This window comes from Vombatus ursinus, unplaced genomic scaffold, assembly GCF_900497805.2.
Source record: "Vombatus ursinus unplaced genomic scaffold, bare-nosed wombat genome assembly UNPS02014793.1, whole genome shotgun sequence".
Classification (NCBI taxonomy): Eukaryota; Metazoa; Chordata; class Mammalia; order Diprotodontia; family Vombatidae; genus Vombatus; species Vombatus ursinus.
The window spans coordinates 6,100,725-6,121,760 of NW_020954571.1; the positions used below are offsets into that span (position 1 = coordinate 6,100,725).

The 21,036-nt window shown below is 39.7% G+C and overlaps 1 protein-coding gene across 1 annotated transcript in view; it reads left to right on the top strand.

The window, feature by feature from the left end:
- Positions 1–20,417, top strand: part of CCDC180 (coiled-coil domain containing 180) — a 118,582-nt gene extending 98,165 nt beyond the window's left edge. Inside the window, exons 35-38 of the mRNA XM_027869669.1 lie at positions 125–236; positions 3,386–3,491; positions 14,939–15,074; positions 20,214–20,417. Of these exons, the coding sequence (XP_027725470.1) occupies positions 125–236; positions 3,386–3,491; positions 14,939–15,074; positions 20,214–20,345 (486 nt within the window). The 3' untranslated portion in view covers positions 20,346–20,417. The remainder of the gene's footprint in view (positions 1–124; positions 237–3,385; positions 3,492–14,938; positions 15,075–20,213) is intronic.
- Positions 20,418–21,036: the final 619 nt, after the last annotated feature.

Here is a 21,036-nt window from a genome sequence, read left to right on the forward strand (position 1 = left end):
AGACAAAAATAATAAATAAAATGCTTACAACCCACCAGCGATGACATAAGTCTTCAGATGCATGGAAGTAAGCACCTTCCTATTCTGTTATATCAAGCCTGATCAATTCTACACTCTTTCTTAGGAATGTGCCAAGAAATCTGCCCGGAAATTTATAAGCTCTTTGACCCTCTTGACTGAGAAATTCCTTCAGCAGCTGGATGAAATCCCCACAGTTGATGATATCCAAGAAGCAAGTAAGGGGCTCTTCCCCATAACTATAGTTACAAGTGACTCAAGTTTCTAGGGTAAAGGGGAGGAGGGTGGGATGGGAAGTGTTGATTCTTTTTTTTTTTCATTCTTTTCTTAATCTTGCTCTCCCTTGATGTTGACACACTGCCCCAAAATTTTTCCAGTTTTTAAAAATATGATATTTAAGACTGGAAATACAAATTGACAGGGTTGGATAAGGATGAGAGTAGTGAGGGAAATTTCAATTCAGCAAATATTGAACATATTGAATATTGAATGGTCCAGAGGACCATTTCTAAAATGTTTGTTTAACTCAAGACTGTTTAAGTCTGGTATTGCAAGCATAGTGAAAGGAATTCCATAAGAAACCAGCAAAGGCTGTGTGTCAAGTTACAGAAATCCCAGTGCTGGAAGAACCCTTAGAACAGAGAATATCAGAGCCAGAAGAGATATCAGAGATGGAAAAGACCTTAGAGACCAACCTGTCTAATTTGAAACTTAGGGAAACTGAGGCCAAGCAAAAGGAAGAGATGTACCCAATTTCCTATGGAATTTTTGGCAGATCTGACAGTAGAAGAACCTAGGTTTCTCCACTTCCAGTCCAGGAAACTTTGCACTACTTCTGTCATAAAGAGAAAAATAGGGATAGCTAGGTGGCTGGTAGATAGAGCACCAGCCCTGGAGTCAGAAGGACCTGAGTTCAAATTCGACCTCAGACATATAACACTCACTAGCTGTGTGACTCTGGGCAAGTCACTTAACCCTAAATGCCTAGCCAAAAAAAAAAAAAGAGAGAGAGAGAAATAGAACCCAGTCAAAGAGGCTGACTAATAAAAAGGAGACACTCCCTAAGGACAGAGAATCCCCCTGATTTGGCTCCTCTTTCTTGGAGTTTGGCGTTTGGCTTGAAATTCCTCTTCTCTTGACAATTGCTCCTCTTGTTATCAGGTACCCTTCCTAGTCGAGAGGCCTAAGATAGTCCTTTTATTTCAGATATCGAGCATCTGAAGTCTGTGAAATAATTCCCTCATTTCCCCTAAAAGTGGAAGAAGGAAAAAAATCTCCACACACTGTGATAATCATCATAGGGTGAAATGGAGGGCACAAGCATTTATTAAGCACCTGCTTTGTGCTTTACAAATATTCTCATTTGATTCTCACAATAACCCTGGGAGGTCGGTGCTATTATTATTCCTGTTTTAAAGTTGAGGAAACTGAAGCAGACAAAAGGTAAGTGACTTGCCCAGAGTAGCTGGCACTGGAAAGGATCTTTTTTTTTTATTTAAATCCATTTTAAAGTTTAGGGATTTTAATAAAACTGAGTTTATGAAGCTGAGAGGGTTTGTTACCATGTTGGATGACAGTGCCAGAATCCAAAGAGATCCAGATCCCAGTAGGCCATTAATAAAATCAAATCAAATAGGGACAAATGTGAAGTATTGAATTTAGGTTCAGAAAATCTCCTTCACATGTGCAGAACTGCTCAGTAGCAGTTCATGAGGAAAGGCCAGGAGGTTTGAGTTAAGTTAGTTAAAGATTTCGAAAGCATAGCATCCAGAGGATTCTGCATTGGTCTGATCACATTTGGACACAAAGATAACTGGGGGCCTAGTGAATGGTCTTCTAATATATAAAGGGCACCCATGTGAAAGAGAAACTCAAGTTCTTTCTGCTCATTTGGAGGTATGAGGCATCATACCTTTTCAGAAGTGGAGGTAAGGTCAACAGAGTTCTTGTGGCAGAAGGTGGCTGTTAAGATGGCAAGTGATGAGGTGTGGTAGCAGAAGCAGTCTGAGCCATCCACAGAGGTGGAGCTATCAATGCAAATCATCAAGAAGCCATCCAGGAGAACCCTGTAGACAGTGGCCATGGTTCAGTGTCCCAGTGGCTTTCAGCTTCATCTCTTCTTCAAACCCTCTGCCTTCCATGGAGACAGTTTGCACCTTCTTGAAGAGGTGGTAGAGGGTGTCACACTAGATCTTCCGAAAGGTTGGGTGGCTGCTAATTTTACCTTGCCTCTCTGGTTTCTTGATGTTATGGCCAACATGGTGCGACTAGCCCTCAGGATGGATGAGGAGACTCCACAGGTGGCACCAGAATCCGTCATCACCATCATCATCCTCATAGAGCAGCTGCAGTCACCCCTCCCCACCACCATGTCTAACCTGGCCATTCATGTTCTAGACACGTGTGGCTTGTCCACTGCCTCTACTCACATACCCTGATGGAAGGGGTATTTAATGCTTTCTGACATCTTGTTGTGAAAATCCATCAGGAAGGTCCTGGTTCCCACCATCTGCTTCATAAGGCAACTCTTCCAGTCTGTGTACTTTCCATAAATATAGTCTTCAGGGGCACCAAGATTTTGCCATTGATTGTGAAGCAGCTGATGAGTGCACATCCACAGTGCCAGGATACAGCAGAATTCATGGTTGGGGTCTTAAAGCTTTCATACTGAAGGAACACCTGGTACCTACTGTCTGGATGACTGAGGCAATATGGTAGATGTGGCCAGGAAGCACAGTATTATTGTTCAGCACATCTTCTTTCATCCCCTTCATTGCTTCATCCCACTGATCAAACAGCAGTATGATAGCGACCACCTTGTAATTGTGTTCCTTTAAAAATTTCCCTTGGTTGGAGCCCAGGACCAGAGCTACATGCCTGGCCCACCAGATGACATGAAGAAGTTGTTGCTTAGCCAATGAGGGCCTCCTGTGTCAAGGGCCGCTCTGAGAGCAAGCATTCCCCTCCACCAAGGCTCTACTGTCAGCAGAAGGAGAGGTTGGGGCCTGGAAAAGATCTTAATGCTCTCTTCCAACCCCCTCATTTTACAAATGAGGAAACCGAGGTTCAGAGAATCAAAGAGATTTTTCTGAAGTCACACTGAGTAAGTTCATGATCAGTGGGAATTGTACTCAAATCATCAGCACCACCATCAAAACTCACTTTTCCAAAAACATGTTAAGGTTAACAAAGCAAAGCGCGAGTATTACAACACCCATTTTACAAAGGAGAAAACTGAGGCTCAGAGAGGCAAAGGGATTTACTTCAGGTCTTTTGAGAAGGTAGAGTTAATGATCTCAGTGCTCTTTCTACTCTACCACATGAATACTTTCATGATGGCATCTCATCTGTCTCTTCTTTGTTCCAGAAATGGAGCCAGTCAGGCAAAAGTCATCTGTCTTAATACATCGGAAAGTTGCTGGACTTCCCTTGGAAGATGAGAGAGAGAAGCCACAAAGTGAACGAGGGAACAAGTAAGTTATGAGCACTTTTCAGAACAAATTTTGGGGTGAAAACTATAGCTGACCTTTCATTGCAGGCAATGGAAAAGGCATAAGGTAGCCTTCCAAAGGCAAATCTTCTAAGTTTCAAAAATGTTATTATATGGAATAATATAAAACATTAAAGAAATTTGACTCCAGTGGTTGCAGTTTTAAAATTAAGCACCAAGGAGTTTGACCAAAAAAGAAAAGAATCATTTGTACAAAAAAAAAAAATCTGATGATTATTTGTAAGAGCAAAAAACTGGAAATGGAATAAATATCCCTGGAATGGGGAATGATCATACAAATTACCATATACAAATGTAAGGAAACACTATTACACTGTAAGAAATTACAAATGTGAACTATCCAAAGAAATATGGGGAGATTTCTGCGAAGTGGTCTAAGGCAAAGGAAGCAGGAACAAAAAAGCAATAAATGTTGACTTTAACAATGAAGTAAAGAAGATCAGGACAGCTAGGTGGTACAGTGGATAGAGCACCGGCCCTGGTTTCAGGAGGACCTGAGTTCAAATCCGACCTCAGACACATAACACTTACTAGCTGTGTGACTCTAGGCAAGTCATTTAACCCCAATTGCCTCACTAAAAAAATAAAAATAAATAAATAAATAAATAAATGAAGTAAAGAAGATCAAGAAAGGGGATCAGGAAAATAAGGACAAGGTGATTCCTACTACATAGAAGTCAATATATACATCATTAAGGGGTGAGGTTAACAATTGCTAAATAGCAAAAGTCAGAGAAATATGTGAGTCTTTTCCCTCTTTATTTGATTTCTTTGGGGTATAGACCTGGTAGAGGAATTGCTGGGTCAAAGGATATACACATTTTTATAGCTTTTTGGGCACAGTTCCAGATTGCTTAAAGGAATGTTTGGACTAGTTCATAGTTCCAACAACAATGCATTAGTGAACCTGATTTCCCACAGCACTTCTAGAATTTATCATTTTCCTTTTTCATTATCTTAGTCAATATGATGGGCATGAGGGAGTACCTCAGAGTTGTTTTAATTTATATTCCTTTAATTACTAGTGATTTAGAGAATTTTTTTCCATATGTCTATTGATAGCTTGGCCTTCTTCCCCTAAAAATTGCCAATTCATTCATATCCTTTGACCATTTATCAGTTGGAGAATGGCTCTTTTTCTTGAAAATTTGACTCAGTCCCCTACATATTTTAGAAATAACACCTTTATTAGAGAAACTAAAGCAAGAGTTTAAAGAGTTAAAAATGTTTTTGTCTGTGAAAAGTATTCTCAATGAGAGTGCTAGAGGAAAGATCAGAAAAGAACAAGAGCTATGGAAGAAAGTTTGGCACAAAACCTTGCCCAAGAAACAGATTCCCTGAAAATTAGAATAGACCAAATAGAAATCAACATCTCCATAAACAACAAGAGATATTAAAACAAAGTCATAAGACTGAAAAAGTAGAAAAAAATGTAAGGTATCTCATAGCAAAAGCATGTGCCTTAGAAAACAGAGAAGAAAAAATTTAAGAATCATCAAACTACCTGAAAAACATGACCAAAAACAAGAGCCTAGACAACCTATTTCAGGAAAACTTCCCCAATCTCTTAGAGCCATAGGGTAAAAAGGAAATAGAAGGAATCCACCAGTCACCTCCTGAAAGAACCTTCAAAAGGAATATCCCAAGAATATCACAGCCAAAATCCAGAGCTTCCAGATCAAAGAAAAAATGGTACAAGCAGACAGAAAGAAAGAATTCAAGTACCAACGAGCTACAATCAAGATCATACACAATTTAGCAACCACTACTAACAAGAAGCACAGAGAGTGAAATACCATATTTCAGAAGGCAGTAATTACTCAGCAAAACCGCATATAGTCCTACAGGTGAAAAATAATAGATCTTTAATGAACAAGAGGACTTCCAAAACTTCCTGATTAAAAGATCAGAGCTATATAGAAACTTTGAAATTCAAACACAGAAGTTAAGAGAAACATAAAAGGGTAAACATGAATTAACAAAGATAAAGAGCTAAACAAGGATAAATGGCTTACATTTGAATATGGGGGGGAGGGGTAATACATGCATCCGCTAGCAACTCTGTCATCATCAGGGGTCAGAGAGAAAGTCTAATTAGACAGAAGGCCTGGCAATGGTTTTGTTATATCTTGAAGATCTTTAAGATGCTTTTTTTAAAGAAGAATGAGAAGAGAGGGGAAGAAGGATACACTGGCAGGGGGAAATTATTTCAGATAACCAGGGTGTACAAGTAGATATCTAAGAGGAGAAAGAGGTGAGGGGGTACAACTGACACTTGAACCTCATTATCATCTGAACTGGTCAAAGGAGGGAACACACACACACACACATACATGAATACAAGTACACATTTCATTCGACAAGGAAATAGGAAGGAAAGAGGACAGAAGGGAAAAGAGGTATTTTTTTTGGGGGGGGTAGATCAAGGGAGGGATCAATCCTAAACAAAACAAACCCTAAGTATTATGAAAATATTTATAGCTATAGGTAGCAAAGTATGAGGATCTGAGGGGGTGCCCATAAACTGGGAAATGGCTGAACAAGGTATGGTATGTAAATTTTATGGAATAGTATTTTGCTATAAGAAATGATGAATGGAATGGTTTCAGAGAAACCTGGGAAGACTTCTATGATTTGACATTGAGTGAAACAAATAGAACCAGGAAAATAATTTATAAAAAGACAACAATATGATAGAAACAAAGAAAGATGATTTGGCCACCCTTTCCAGCACTGGCTGCACTCGAATTCATTCACCCTGTCTCTCTGGTCACTCTTGGAATACATCTTGCTCCCCATTGCAATTTCCAGGTTCTCTCCATTACTCAGTAACTTCTACTCCTTTGAGGTTCGTGCAATCCACATCTACCACCCAATCAAAACCCTGATAGTAGTTGTCTACAGACTTCCAGGAATGCTCCCTTTTAGACTTCATGAATTCAGTGCCTGACTCATAATCTTTCTCTCCTCCCCAACTCCGCATACTAGGAGTCTTCTACATACTCAGTTATACTCCCTCAATCATCCTAACTGCCCAGTTCTTCAACTTATTTCCCATTACTTTCTGCTCTACCCACTTCAGCCACATACAGAGTTAAACCCTTGATCTTACCATCACTCATAAATGTACCACTTCTGTGTTCAAGGCATCACCCTTTCACTAACCATGCTCTCCTCCCTTCCCTATCTTGAACCCCTGGTGTAGCATTTTAACTCTATACTGTCCCCTTCTCATGAATGCTTATCACCTTATATCACCAGTTGTGCCTGGCCAGGCTCCAGCCTTGGCTTACTCGCACCATGTATTGTCTTTGCTCCTACACGTGTGCTGCCTAACAGAGGTGGAGAAAATCATGCAACAGTCCTGATTGGGTCCACTACAAATTTATGTTAATTTGTAATTACACTGGGCCTTCATGACTTCTAGGCATTCCTATTATACTTCCCTTATCAACTCAACTATCCCACTCCCCAGAGCAGCTCTTTCAAACCTTTTCATCCCTCCTCAAACCTCCCATGGTTCACCTTCCTCTCATCCTCTCACCTGAGAGCCTTGCCTCAAGAAAAAAATTGAGGTCATTCACCAAGAGCTCCCTTTTCTCCCCTCTTCCTTATCTCATATCACCTAGGTGTCTTCTGCTACTATCTCCTCCTTCACCCTTGTTTGTCTTACATAGTGAAATGACACTTCTTGCCAAGGCCAATCCTTCCATCTGTGCCCTGCCATCTTCACTGATTATTATCCCATTTCTCTCCTGCCTTTTGTGGCTAAACTCTAGAAGGTCATCTACAGTAGGTGTCTCCACTTCCTCTCCTCTCACTCTCTTCCTAACTCACAGTCTAGCTTCTAATCTCATCATTTGACCCAAACTGCTCTCTCCAAAGTTACCGATAATCTCTTAATTTCCAAATCCAATGATCTTTTCTCAGTTCTCATCCTTCTTGATCTCTCTGCAGCCTTTGACACTATTGACCACCCTCTTCTCCTTGATTATTGGGGAAGTAGTATCTCCTAGTTCTCCTCCTACTTGACTGCTCTCTTCCTAGCTCTTCATTTAGGTCATGACTACTAATGGTGGGTATCCCACAGGGCTCTGTCCTTGGCTCTCTTCTCTTCTCCCTCTATACTACCTCACTTGGTGATCTCATCAGCTCTTATGGATTCAATTATCATCCCTGATCATCAACTACTGATGATTCTCAAATCTACTTATTGAGCCCTAATTTCTCTGTTGACCTCAAGTGTCATATCTACAACTATTAGATATCTCACCCTGGATGTCCTGTAAACATCTTATCAACATATCCAGAACTGAATTCATGCTGATTGGTCTGCCTACTGCAAATCTCTCCCCATCCTAGTCCATCCTCCACTCAGTTGCCAAAGTAATTTTTCTAAAACATAGTCAGTACGTAAATATTTATGAAGTACCTACTATATGCCAGGCATTGTGCTAAGTGCTAGGGATACAAAGAAAGGCAAAAGACAGTTCCTACCCTCAAGGAGCTCATAATCCAATGGTAAATGACAACACATAAAAAGAAACTGAAAAGCAAAAACAAGGGGGGAAGAGGGTGGAGGTGGGAGGAGGGAATAGGCATCAGGTATACAGGCATGATGAAATCTTGCAGTCAGATGGGAAATGATGAGGTTTCTGTCCTGGGCCCCCTCAAGTAGAGGATCTAGGAGGAGTTCTCTGATGTCAACCCTCCACCCTTTCCAATCACAGAGAGAAAGGGGCCTAAGGGGAAGGGCGTACTGAGGAAGTATGAAGTGTGTCTATGTCACTTCCCTACTCAATAAATTCCAGTGGCTTCCTCTCACCTCTGGGATCAAATACAAAATCTTCTGTTTGGCATTCAGGGACTGTCTTTTGCCTTTCTTTGTATCCCAGCATCTAGCACAGTGTTTGGCATAAAGTATGGGGCTTAATAAATGTTTATTGACTGACTGACTGAATTAGGAACTCTAACTGACCAATATTTAATGACCAACCACAATCCCAGAAGACTAATAATGAAAGTAGTAATGAAATGACACCTCTTGATAGAGGTGTGAAGTACTCATATCACAGAATATACATACATATTTTGTATGTATACATACACAATACAGATGTATTTTGACATAGCCAATGAAGAAATTTGTTCTACTTTTCTTGACTGTACATGTTTGTAACACTATTTTTGTTTTTCTTTTGTTCTCAAAGTGGGGAGTTTGGGGGAGGGGGGAGAAAAAGTAGATTTTTGCTGATTTTGAACTGATGCTGAGTGAAGTGAGCAGAACCAGGAGAACATTGTACACAGTAGCAGCCACATTGGGCAATGACTAATTTTCATAGATTTGGCTCTTCTCAGCAATTCGAGGATCTAAGACAACTCCAAAAGACTTATGATGGAAAATCCTGTCCACAGCCAGAGTAAGAACTATGGAATCTGAATGCAGATTGAAGCATACTATTTGCTTTCTTTTTTTGTTGTTGTTGTTTTGTTTTGTTTCTTCTTTCTCATGGTTCCTCCCATTGGTCCTAATTCTTCTTTACAACATGACTAATGTGAAGATATGCTTAATATGAATATATATGAAGAGCCTATATCAGATTGCACGCCGTCCTGGGGAGGGGGAAAGGAAGGAAGGGGGAGAAAATTTAAAACTTAAAAGCTTATGGAAGTGAATGTTGAAAACTAAAAATGAATTAATAAATAAATTTTTAAAAAAGAATTTTAAAAAAAAACATTAAGACAGATTTTTGAATTAACCAAAAATTGTAAGAAGAATGTCCCTGAGTCCCAAATAATAAAAAGGAAAATTTTAAATTCCTATAACAACCTGTTGTTATACGTTTGTTCATCCGTTTGCAAGTACCTAATCAGTATATAGTCAGAAGAGGGGAGGGGACAAAAAAACCAAATTTCTCCCCATGGGAGAGGCTCTGCCTCCACAGCTGTTTCTGACCCTTTCCTTTCCCTCTCCCCTCCCAGCTGCACCAGCACTTTCTGGCTTTTGAGCTAGGCTGGTAGTGGCGCCACTGTCCCATCTAGCTTCTGACTAACCCTACCTTGACTGAGTATTAGAAAATCCTTATTTCTCACCTGAATGAGGTCTTCGGTGAATATAGGAAAACCAGTGTTTAGTTATACTGTTCTTTAGTTATCCTGGTCTAATGGGGGATAACTGGGCAAACCTTGCCACCAAAATTTTCAGTCACCATCACTGCTGCAGTGGGAAGACGGTTGGCTTTGGAACCAGAAAACCTTTGTGCAAATCCCAGTTCTCCCTCACTGAATCTCTATAGGACCTCAGCCAAGTCACTTAATTGCTCCATACTCAGTTTCCTCATCTGTAAAATGAGGACATTTGCTGCAGTGGCTTCTAAGGTCCCTTCCAGCTCCTAGGTCTATGATCCTAGAATTCGTTGCTTTTTAAATTTATTCTTAATATCTAAGGGGCAGCTAGGTGAGAGAACTGAGTTCAAATCTACCCACAGATACTATGTGACCAAGAAGTCACTTAACTTCTCTGGGCCTCAGTTTCCTCATCTGTAAAATGGGGAAAACAACAGCACCTACCTCACAGTATTGTTGTGAGGATCAAGTGAGATAATATATGCAAAGTGCTTTCCAAACCTTAATAAATGCCAGCTATTATTTATCATTTGATCTAGTTTTTTAAACATTCCTCCATGTAAGCAGTTTGATTACAATGCCATGGCTACATAACAGGCAGCACTGAGAAGACACGGTGATAATTAGGGCTGTGGAGTCATGGACACCTGGGTCAAGTGTCATCTCCTACACATACTGACCGAGAACCCAGGCAAGTCTTTTACGCTCTCATTGTCCTTCAGTAAACCTACGTATTCTATGGCAGGAAGGAGGTTGGGACGGTGGGGTAGTGGCAAGGCAACTTTCAGCTAATTGCAAAGGGCTGTATGCCACGAGGCACCATGGCTTGGCTTAGCACCCCAGCATTACTCAGTGCTCCAAAGTCCTCTGGGTCTGACCGTGCAAACAACCAGGGACAAGGCCAGAACAGCGAAGGCCAGGTGGGGCCTTTTTTACTGTAAACTGTAAAACTGTGGCCCTGGGTCTCAAATCATCTGTTTCAGTTTCCTGCATTTCACGTGGAAGTGTGTCCAGAAACGAAACTCCCAGACTTTGAACCGCTTTACATGTACTTTCCAATTGATATTTTTTAATGAGAATCATCTTTACAAATGCCTTAATTAACCCCTGAGAGGAAATTGGCAGGCTTTCTCAAACAGAATTGGACAGCAGAACCCCCTTTACAGTCGAACAATGGACTAAAAAGTATAGAAAATACAAGTTCCCACTCTTCTTACCATTTTGATGACTGGAAAAATGCATTTAATTTGTTAGAACAAAATGCCACCTGAAAGGCTCCCCCTGCCCCATAAGCCATCACCTTGGCATATATAAAAAGTTTGCTGACTTGCACCGACAGATCCTACAGTTGACTAGAAATCGAATTTAGAGTTGAACAATAGGAAAAACTAGATATCCTTAAGGAAATTATAGTTTTAATGAACCCGTTTATAGCTGAAACAAAGGCCCATGCTTTTTGTAGAAAGTACACTTAGCCTTTCTATCACAGGGCTAAGAGGGCTCCATCTTCCCCAAAGGGTTCTAGCTCACTCTGAGGAATTGGGGAATCTCTTTTGTATTTAGCCTTTGGCTTGACCACCCCGCCCCAGCTATGTTCCCCCATTGTTAGGGGGCCAATGACTAATATCCCAGTTCCACTTAACTACCTAACATCAACTAGCTTTTACCAAAGGTTTGGTTGTTGTCCTTTGTTCTCTAAGGGGACCAAAATAACCTTGCTTTCTTGGGGTCAAGGTGCAGTGTGTCTGATTGTGGCCTCTCAGACCAACATGAATTTGGAAGGCTCTACCACAGGTCAGGCACAAATAGTTGGCAGGAACATTTGGAGTAGAGATATCTCTAAATTTGCACATCTCACGTTTCTTTTGAGCTACTACAGTTCTGCCATGCTCATAGGGCACAGCATCTTCTTTGATGCAGGCACATTTACTTCAAAGATATAGCAAAAACAAAGTATGTTATCCTTTCCACTTTGTAGGGGTTAGGGTGGCGTGGAGCCCTAGAAAATCCACATAAAATTTTTTGGCCTTCCCTTTGTATCAGAGAAGAAATCTGAATTTTTTCTTTTTCTTTTATGGGGTGTTTACAGTACCTTAAAAGAGAAAATATGTTAATATTATATAATATTGTACACATATTTTATGTATTTCTGAGTTTCTAAACTTGTTCTGTGTCATCTGCTGGCCTTTGCATGTCATCTGTAGCTTCCACAAAACTCCCAAAAAATTCCCATTTAATTCCTTATGCCAACCCAAGATATCAAAATTGCAATGGGGAAGGTCGCAATGTGGAAGGGATAACTATATAAACAGTTTTCCCCAATACTTTCAGGGCATGAGTTTCCCTATAGCATCTCAGTTCAGTGGGGGCAGGCTGGAGAGGTGGCAATAGGCTCAACTTAGCTTAGCTCCTACACCTCATCAGTCCCACCAAATTCATGCCCAAATGTAGCCTGACTGCCAGATAAATCCTTGTCTCAGATTCCACAGGCCTGTGTCCCAAAGGTCAATCCTGGGGGTCACTCCTTGCTCCTTGGGACACTGATGTTGGACAGGCTCTGGAACATTGTGATGCCAAGGTGCCCTCTGGGCCTTCTGAACTTACAGGGTTGTGGAAACTCCACTCCCTTTATCTAGAACAGGAAAAAAAAAAAGGCAGAGGGCAAGGGCCATGTCCTCAGATGGGGAGGAAGCCTCTAGGACCTTTCTCTTTACAGTCTCATCTCTCACTGGACTCTGTGAAAAAAAAAAAGTCACTGAAATTCCTCCCAAGAATTAGTGAGGAAGAGAAAGTGACTGATGCTGATCCTCCAAAAGGCTCACAGGTCTTTTTGGATGCCTCCTCTTCCCTACCTAGTTAGCAGACCTAATCCAGTTACAAAAGTCTGCACACAAAAACATGCTGCACAGTCTTCCCAAGGTACTTCCTTTACATGTCATTATGATTCTCCCAGAAACAAGCTCACTTGCCTCTTCAAGTGGAGAAACAACATCCCAGGCGTTCTGCACATACTCCAGATCCTCCTCATATTAAAAAAAAAAAATTAACATCTGTTTTTAAATCACCCTTACTCACCTCCCCCCAGCCATCTTTTATAACAAAGGTCAGCCGAAGAACCAAATTCAGCCCACTTGCCTCTTTTCTTGTCTGATTAAAATGTTTATTTTTTTAACATTTTAATTGTTTTTATTGTATTTTTTAAAATAAGTGTATTTTTAAAAAAAATTCTCAGCTTGCGGGCTGTATAAAGACTGAGCTGTATACCCTTAGGTCATTTTTTTTTTTTTTTTTTTTTTGCTAACCCCTGCCTTACAACGAAGAATTTGAAAATGAGAGGGAGAAAAAAGGGCAGTTCAGCAAATCTAACCAATAACAGCCTTAGTGCCCCGCCTCCTTAAAGAAGGGAAAGAGTGCATTTTGCATCTCTTTTCAGGACTGGCTTAGTTAACACTTGCAGGGTATTTCATTTCACTTTGGAATGGTGGTCATTCTGCTGCCTCTTTCCATTTATGTTATTGTAGTCATTGGGAGTGTTGTTGTCCGGGCTCAGCCTCCATCATTCTATCTCAGTTCATTTAAGTCTTTCCATGTTCCTCTGTATCCTTCATATTCATCATTCCTTATAGCACTGTAATATTCCTTTACCTTCAAGAACAATATTCCCCATTCAATAATGTCTATCTTTTTAAAAGCAATGTTCTACCAATCTTCTGGTTTTTATATCACTATGGAGCACGAAATCCTGGCAGTTCTCTGAAGAATGGAAACTGAGGCTCACCCCAGATAAGAATGAGGCATTACAAAGGAAGACTTGTGCCAGAGGAAGTTTCATTAAGGACACTTAATGTTAGTCGGATGACATTTAAAAAAAGATACAGCAGTGCAGCCTTTCGGACAAAAAGAAAATATAAAAGCTCTTTTTTTTTCACATACCAGATATCGAATAGAGCAACCCAAACAGAAGTGCTGGGACCTCAGAGAGGTCTTATAGAATGAATAAGATTAGGAGAAGAAAAGGAATGACATTCTTGGTGTGGGAGGTAACCAGAAGTCACAGAATGAACAATTGCCTGGAAGTGAGAATGCGCGAGGAACTTTCTAGAGATGGTGTGATGGTCTGGAACACTGGATTCACATCAGAAATCATGTTAGGCAGGTAAGGTAGGTGAGGGCAAGATTATAGAGGGCTTTGACCATCAGGCTAAGGCGTTCAGACTATATTCTGTACACAATTGAGAGTGGCATCTGGGTCAGAAGACACACATCTGTTTCCCAGGCCTTTACCAGGGCAGTTGCTGGCCCATGCTAGTCTAATTAAATCATTGTCCTTGAAATCCTGAGGAACCGTGATTAGCTTCCATTTTTAATCATTGTTGTATGTTTATTAATTTATTGCTCTCTTGGGAGTTGTTTGTTTTGACATGGTAGACTCATTTCTACAAGCACCTAAACAAACTCCTTTAAAAATATACTCTAACGGAACATTTTGCTAATCTTAAAGCTCTATATAAATGTTAGTAATGACTCTAAGCTGTTTGAGGGAAGGGATTTGGTCCTATAATTCTTCATCTTTTTCATAGTACTAAGAATAGTGCTATGTATATAGAAGGCATTAAATAAAAATGTGTTAAATTTTTTAAAAATGCTCCTTGAAAATATTAATTAACAGAGATAATGGACATGTATCCATTAACTTTGGTGATATGGTTCTAACATTGACCACTGTATTTGACTGGAGTTTTATTGACACTCCACATTGTCATTATTTGGTATAATTGTTGTGCATATTTGTTCTTTTGATTCTGTTTTCTTCATTCATTATAACTTCATAAAGGTCTTCCCATATTTCTCTGAATTCTTCATATTCATTTTTACTTATCTTATGGACCAATAATATTCCATTACATTAATCTACAATAATTTGTTGAACTCATCCTCAATCATTGGATTTGCATGTTGTTTCCAGTGTTTTGTTGTTACAAATCAGGCTTCTATGAACACAGACATATATGTGATGGGTTTTTTTCTTATTGTCAATAATCTCGTTGGGTATCATCTTAGTAGTATGATCTCTGGGTCAAAGGATATGAGCAATTTAATAACATTTCTTGCCTTATTCCAAATTACTTTCTAGAAAGGATGAACCAATTCACTATAAGCTTTTTTAATAAGGGACAAACAAATGGTGTCTGCAAAGGACTTTAGGTTTGTATCTTTAGGTCTCATTGATGAGAAATTCAAAATAGAGGCCATCTCTGTATTTTAAATGTATTCTTGTTCTAGGAAGTGGCCAGGAATCATCCCTACAACATTCACCATCATCAACAAAATTCACATCAGACCAACACTTCCGATAATAACCACTAAAAACACCCTGGGTCACCAGGCAATAGTGGAAGCAAGAGATATTATATATTTGGTGAGTGCGGGGAAATGGGCAGGTGTTTGAAAGGGAGACTGAAATTTGCTTCAATTCTACAAAAAATAATAAGGATCTTGGAGGGCTAAAGGGGTGATGATATTTATAAAGTGACTACGAGTGTTGATAATTTTTAAACAGAGACATGAATACAACATAATTTAAGGAATACAGTTATCCTTTCCATGTAGTGGGGTTAGGGGTAAGGCAGCCCTGAGACTGGGAAAATCCATGTAAAATTGTTTGGACCTCCCTTTGTGCCAGAGAAGAAGTCTGAATTATTATGGTATTAAAAGATAAAATATGTTGATATTATGCAATACTATACATATATTTTATGCATTTCTGAGTTTCCAAACTTCTTCTGTGTTGTTTTCTGACCTTCCCATGCTGTCTGTGGCTTCAGCAAAACTCCCAAAAAATTCCCATTTAATTTCTTATGCTAACCTGTGATATATCAAAACCATGATGGGGAAAGTTACAATGTGGAAGGGATAACTGTACTAACAACTAGGGGATAATAGGAAAGGCTTCCCACAGGACGTGGCACCTGAGATAAGCCTTGACAGAAGTGAAGGATTCTGAGAGGTGATAGGTAAGAGCAATTTTCCTTCCTCAATCAGGTAAGCTCAAATAAGAATTGAAATTTATCTGCATGTCCCAAGCAGAATGCCATGGGGAAAGACCAACTAGAAGCATGCTAAGCAGGTGGCTAGGGCTAAATTAGCCTGAGATCACACATTTATGACATGTTTACCACAAGAAAATAAACTATATGCCTATAACAGAGAGAGAGACAGTGTGGTATAGCAAGCAGTGTGCTAGTAAATAACTGTTTTAACAACTGGCTCTCAAGGAAAAAAATGTAGGCATGACACATTTCTGAATTTAACTTACATTGTTAGCATTTTCTCCATCACTTTCTTAAGTCTAGACAATCAAGAAAACAACAAATCAAGGCCTGTTTTACAGCATTTCTCAATTTCTGAGGTATAAATGCTCACACTGAAAATTTAAGAATCTGTCTCAGGAGCAGGTAGTGTCTGGCTCTGGCATGCCCCAGGTGTAGTGGCTAAAGAGATGACTTCAAAGACAGGAAGAGCTGGTGGGTTCAGACTCTGCTCTGAAACATACTGGTTGTGTGACCTTGGAGAAGGTACTTAACTTCTCAGTGTCCTAGAGCAGTGATGTCCAACTCAAGTAGAAATGGATCCCTGCAATCTGTATATTGTCTTAGAAAACCACAAATTAACATTTTCTATGCTATATTGCATTTTTATTTATTTTATTAAACATGTCTTAAATTACATCTTAATCTGGTTCCTGCCCCACTTGGGAGTTTTGCTGGCAGCTTGCTGGCCATGAGTTTAACCCCTCTACACTAGGTAAGAGCTCTCTAAAATTTTAAGTTGCAGAAAAGGGACCATTTTGTCTTGGGAGAGGGTTTCCTCACCTAGGCATTCTCTTTGCCAGTAAAATCACAGATCTAAACCCCATCCCTATCCCTATACATATAACAGAAAGTTGACTATACAGTATAAATCACATGCCAACCCCAGAGCAGCTCTGTCTGGGAATTTGACTACTGTACAATATAATGTAGTCATAAGAGCCCTGGACTTGGAGTCAGAAGACTGTGTGTGACTTTGAACAAATCACTTTAATCAGTCTGTCAACAAAAGTCACTATATGCCAGGTAATAGACGACAGGAAATAGAGACAAAAATCAAACTTCCCAGACTCAAGGAACTTAGATTCTCTCAGGGGAGAAACAACGTACATGTACACACACACACACACACACACACACACACACACATAATGTATGTGTATATGTATATATATAATATGTGTGTATATATATGCATAAAGCAAATAAATAAAAGGTAAGTGGATGGAGGACCAAGAAATATTTCCTGTAGAAAGCAGCATTTCAATTGTTTTAAAGGAAACAAGTAATTCAACCAGGCAAAGATGAGGAGGCAGGAGTGTATTGCAGGAATAAGGAAGAGCCAATGTAAAAGTACCAGAGATGATGTGTCCTGTGTGAGAAACAAGAAGGCTGCCAGCCTAGTTTGAATAATATATAACACAACTGGAACAGTAGTTTGGGGCCAGGTTGTAAAGGACTTTAAAATCCAACCAGAGAAGTTTATATTTGGTCCTAAAGGCAATAGGGAGCCATTAGAATATTTCAAGTATAATATATTCAAGTATGAATGACAGAGCTGAGCTTTGAGAAAATCACTTTAACTAGGTGGAGAATTAATTGGAGAGGGTAGACAAGCTAATTAGGAGGCTTTTGCAATAATCCAGGAGAAAAGTGATAAAGGACTGAACTGAGGTGGTAGTCATGAAAGTAAAGGGACAGCTACAAGAGAATTTGTAGAAGTGGAAACCATAAGATTTGGCAGCTGGTTGGCAACATTGAGTGAGGGAGAATGAAGATAAGGTTTTAGCCCCCTTGTCTGTAAAAGAAACATAATACAAATGCTTTGCTTCATAGGGTTCTTGTTAAGAATCTGCTCAGATAATACATGTCAAGTGCTTTATAAACCTTAAGACAATATACAAATGTAAGCTGCTATTGCCCTAGTTGAAATCAGAGAGCTGCATTTCCCTCTCTTGCCTTATTTTTCAGGAGTAAATTGAAAATACCCTTCCCATTACTAGTCCTATTGAGGATTCACTTCATTAACCACAAATGCAATCATTAGACTTTTTCCTTTATGCCATACTTTCAGATGCATCCTATTACATTGTTTTAACATGTGATAAACAATGAAATCTAACATTGGTACAATCTTGCTAAAAAGTTCATCTGAACAGATTTCCTTGTGTGTGTGTATGTGTGTGTGTGTAACATTTGATAGCTAAGCAAAATGTGCTGCTATAGGTATGATCAGTTATCATTACTTACATTTCTGTGTCTTGTTTATTTTCTAGTGTAGTGATTTTTTGGTGTTTTTGTTTTTGCTTTTGGTTTTGTACATATCCTTTCTTTTGTATTTATTCAAATATTTAACAGCTTGTAACTAGATGTTGAAGGAGATCAAAACAAAATTGATCTGAAAAAAATTGCAACAGTGAATCCAAAGATATTTAAGACATCATTCCTGACCTCACAGAGCATACAGTGTAGTTCATTGTATATAAGATATGTATATAAGATGATATCAGTGGGTAAATAATGTAGCTCATGAGCAGGGCAGTGTCTCAACCACGGAGGGTAGGTGATGATGTGATAATGGAGAGATAGATGGTAGAACTCTGCCCTCAAACTATTTCAAATCAGCAATTTGAAATAATAACATATTATTTATATAATGTATATAATACATAATAATTACAAGATATATAATAACATAATTTATAAGATAAGTAATTATAAAATTTGTTGAACCTGGTTAACTCTGGTTTAGATATGGCTAGACTCAGATGTCAGTTTGCTTAAAGGCAGGAGGCTGAACCAGGTGGTTCCTGTTAGGTCCCTTTCAACACAAATTATCTTTGTGTTTCAAGTTGGCATAATCCTACAAAAGGTTGTCAGGAAAACCTAACAACACAAATGCTATCTACTCTAGTATATGCAAAACCAAAATATAGTTACCTGCCATTTATGGTGAGAAGCGTGACAAACTCTTCACCATTAACATCCCAGTGCTAGGATAAAAATCCTATCCTGTAAAGATGAGGTAATAGTAGGAGCTTATGGAACTCTCAGATATCCCCATGAGATTCACTTCCCTCCCTCCCTAGACTTCCTACTCCTTCTGATTATTCCTATATGCCCTTAGGCTAATGATAGCCAACCACATGTACACAGTGGTTTGTTTGTTTGTTTTTCAGTTTACACAACAACCCCTCATGAGGAAGATAGCAATAAATGTTATTCCCCATTTTACGATGTGGAAAAGGAGGCTCAGAAAATTATATTCACTTTGCTTGGAAGTACCAGAACTATGCCTCCAAACTCCATCTCCCAACTTCAAATCTAGAGCTTTTTCTACTCTACAACACAAACTCTCAAAGTGGGGTGGAAAAAAGATTCTTCTGATGAAGGCAGTGACTGTCCATGCATTTTCCAAAATCCTACAGGGAACTTAGGACAAAAGATGTTCAGTGAATGCTAGACAAATGAATAAAAGAAAAAGAACTGACTATGGGGCCAAGCACTATGCCAAACACTGGAGATGCAAAAATAAAACAGTCCCTGCTCCCAAGTTGCTCACATTCTAATTAGAAGAGACAACATATATGGGAAAGCTTAATGCCAAGGCAAAGAAAATGGTTTTCGATGGTCCTGAGGACCACCTAGGGACCAAGTGGCAGGGCAAGTGGCAAGGCCCAAGGGTACTTAGGGTGCCATCTTTAGGTTAGATGGCAATGCTTGGGGGTCTGAATACATAGTGAGAGAGCAGATTACAAGACCTAGTGTCCCTCCATCTTCCCAGCAGGATTGTACATCATGGGGGATAGGGGTGTGGAGCCCTGGGAGCTGGAAAATTCATGTAAAAGTTTTTGGCCTTCCCTTCATACTAGACAAGTCTGAATTTTTTCATTTTCTTTTATGGGGTGTTTACAGTACCTTACTGTAAAATTTGGGTTAAATATTTGGTCATAGGCTCTGTGTCATCTACTGGCCTTCTCCTATCATCTGTGGCTTCCACAAAACTCCCCAGAAATTCCCATTTAATTTCTTATGCCAACCCTTATGCCATCAAAATCACAATGGGGAATGTCACAATGTGGAAGGAATAACTATAGTTAGTAACTCTCTGCATATCCAAGTGGTATGAAAAGCTCAGTCTGTTCAGCCATAAGGAGCCATTGGAGGGGCCAGATCCACCACCACTGGGAAGGATGGAGAGGACCCAAGGGTCAGAGTAGAGCTACCTCCTGTAGGGGTGGGAATGGAAGTTCAGTGTCCAGTTGGGAGACTGAAAGAGAAAGAAGCACTGAGAGGAAGGTTGGGGAGAGCAAGGATTTCCTCAGGTGCTCACTGCTTGCTGCCTGCTGAATAGGGTATCTAGGCTAGGGAAGCAAGCAAGCAGGGATAGGAGAGGAAAAACTGACAGGTTAGGTAAGATGGCAGTTTTCCTAATATGGGCTCTTTCCTCTGCTTTTCCTCCCCTCCAGAGATATTTGGAGAAATTACAGCTGGATCTGAACAAGATTAAGGAAGAAAAGGATATCCAGCTAACTAAAGCTGAGTGTTGGAAGGGCTGGTGGAGTCTCTCAGTAAAAACCATTAAGAGCTTATATCCATAACCCCTTTGGAGCCTTTTCTTATGTGTGTACTTAGGTTTAAGAGACTTTGAAGTTTTTGTTCTGCAAATAAAAATGGTTACACTTTGTCTTGACAGCTCTGGCCATCACTGTGCTGGGAAGGGTCATTGTTTTTTGCCTTTATCAGGTAAATTTCATGAATGGCCAGACTACAGGTGATCCTCCCTGGTGGAGCAAACACTCCCCAGCTCATCAATAGTCCAGAATTATAGATGGAAGGGACATCTGAGGACATCTAAGCTAACCCCCTGCCTTTGCAGGTGAGGAAATTGAAGTCCATAGAGATTAAGTGACTTGCCCAAGTGGTAGAGCTAAGGTATATGAACCAAGTTCCTCTAATTCTAAATTTAATATTCTTTTAATTGAGTGAATGAGAGCAACATTTTAAAAATGGAGGGGAAAGGCAATCAATAATTTTTTTTAAATTTCAGATGACAAAATTCTAGGTGGTTTTATAACAATCTTTTTATCATCCAAGGAAATGGAAAACTCCATACTTGGACTCTTAATATCACAGTCATAGATATGCTTATAGAGGAGTTATTTTTAAATGGCATTAAAGAATACCAAAAGAGGAGAAGCTTGGTGATGCAGTGGCTAGAGCAGCAGAACTGGAGTCAGGAGGACCTGAGTTCAAATCAGGCCTCAGACACTAACTGTGTGACCCTGGGCA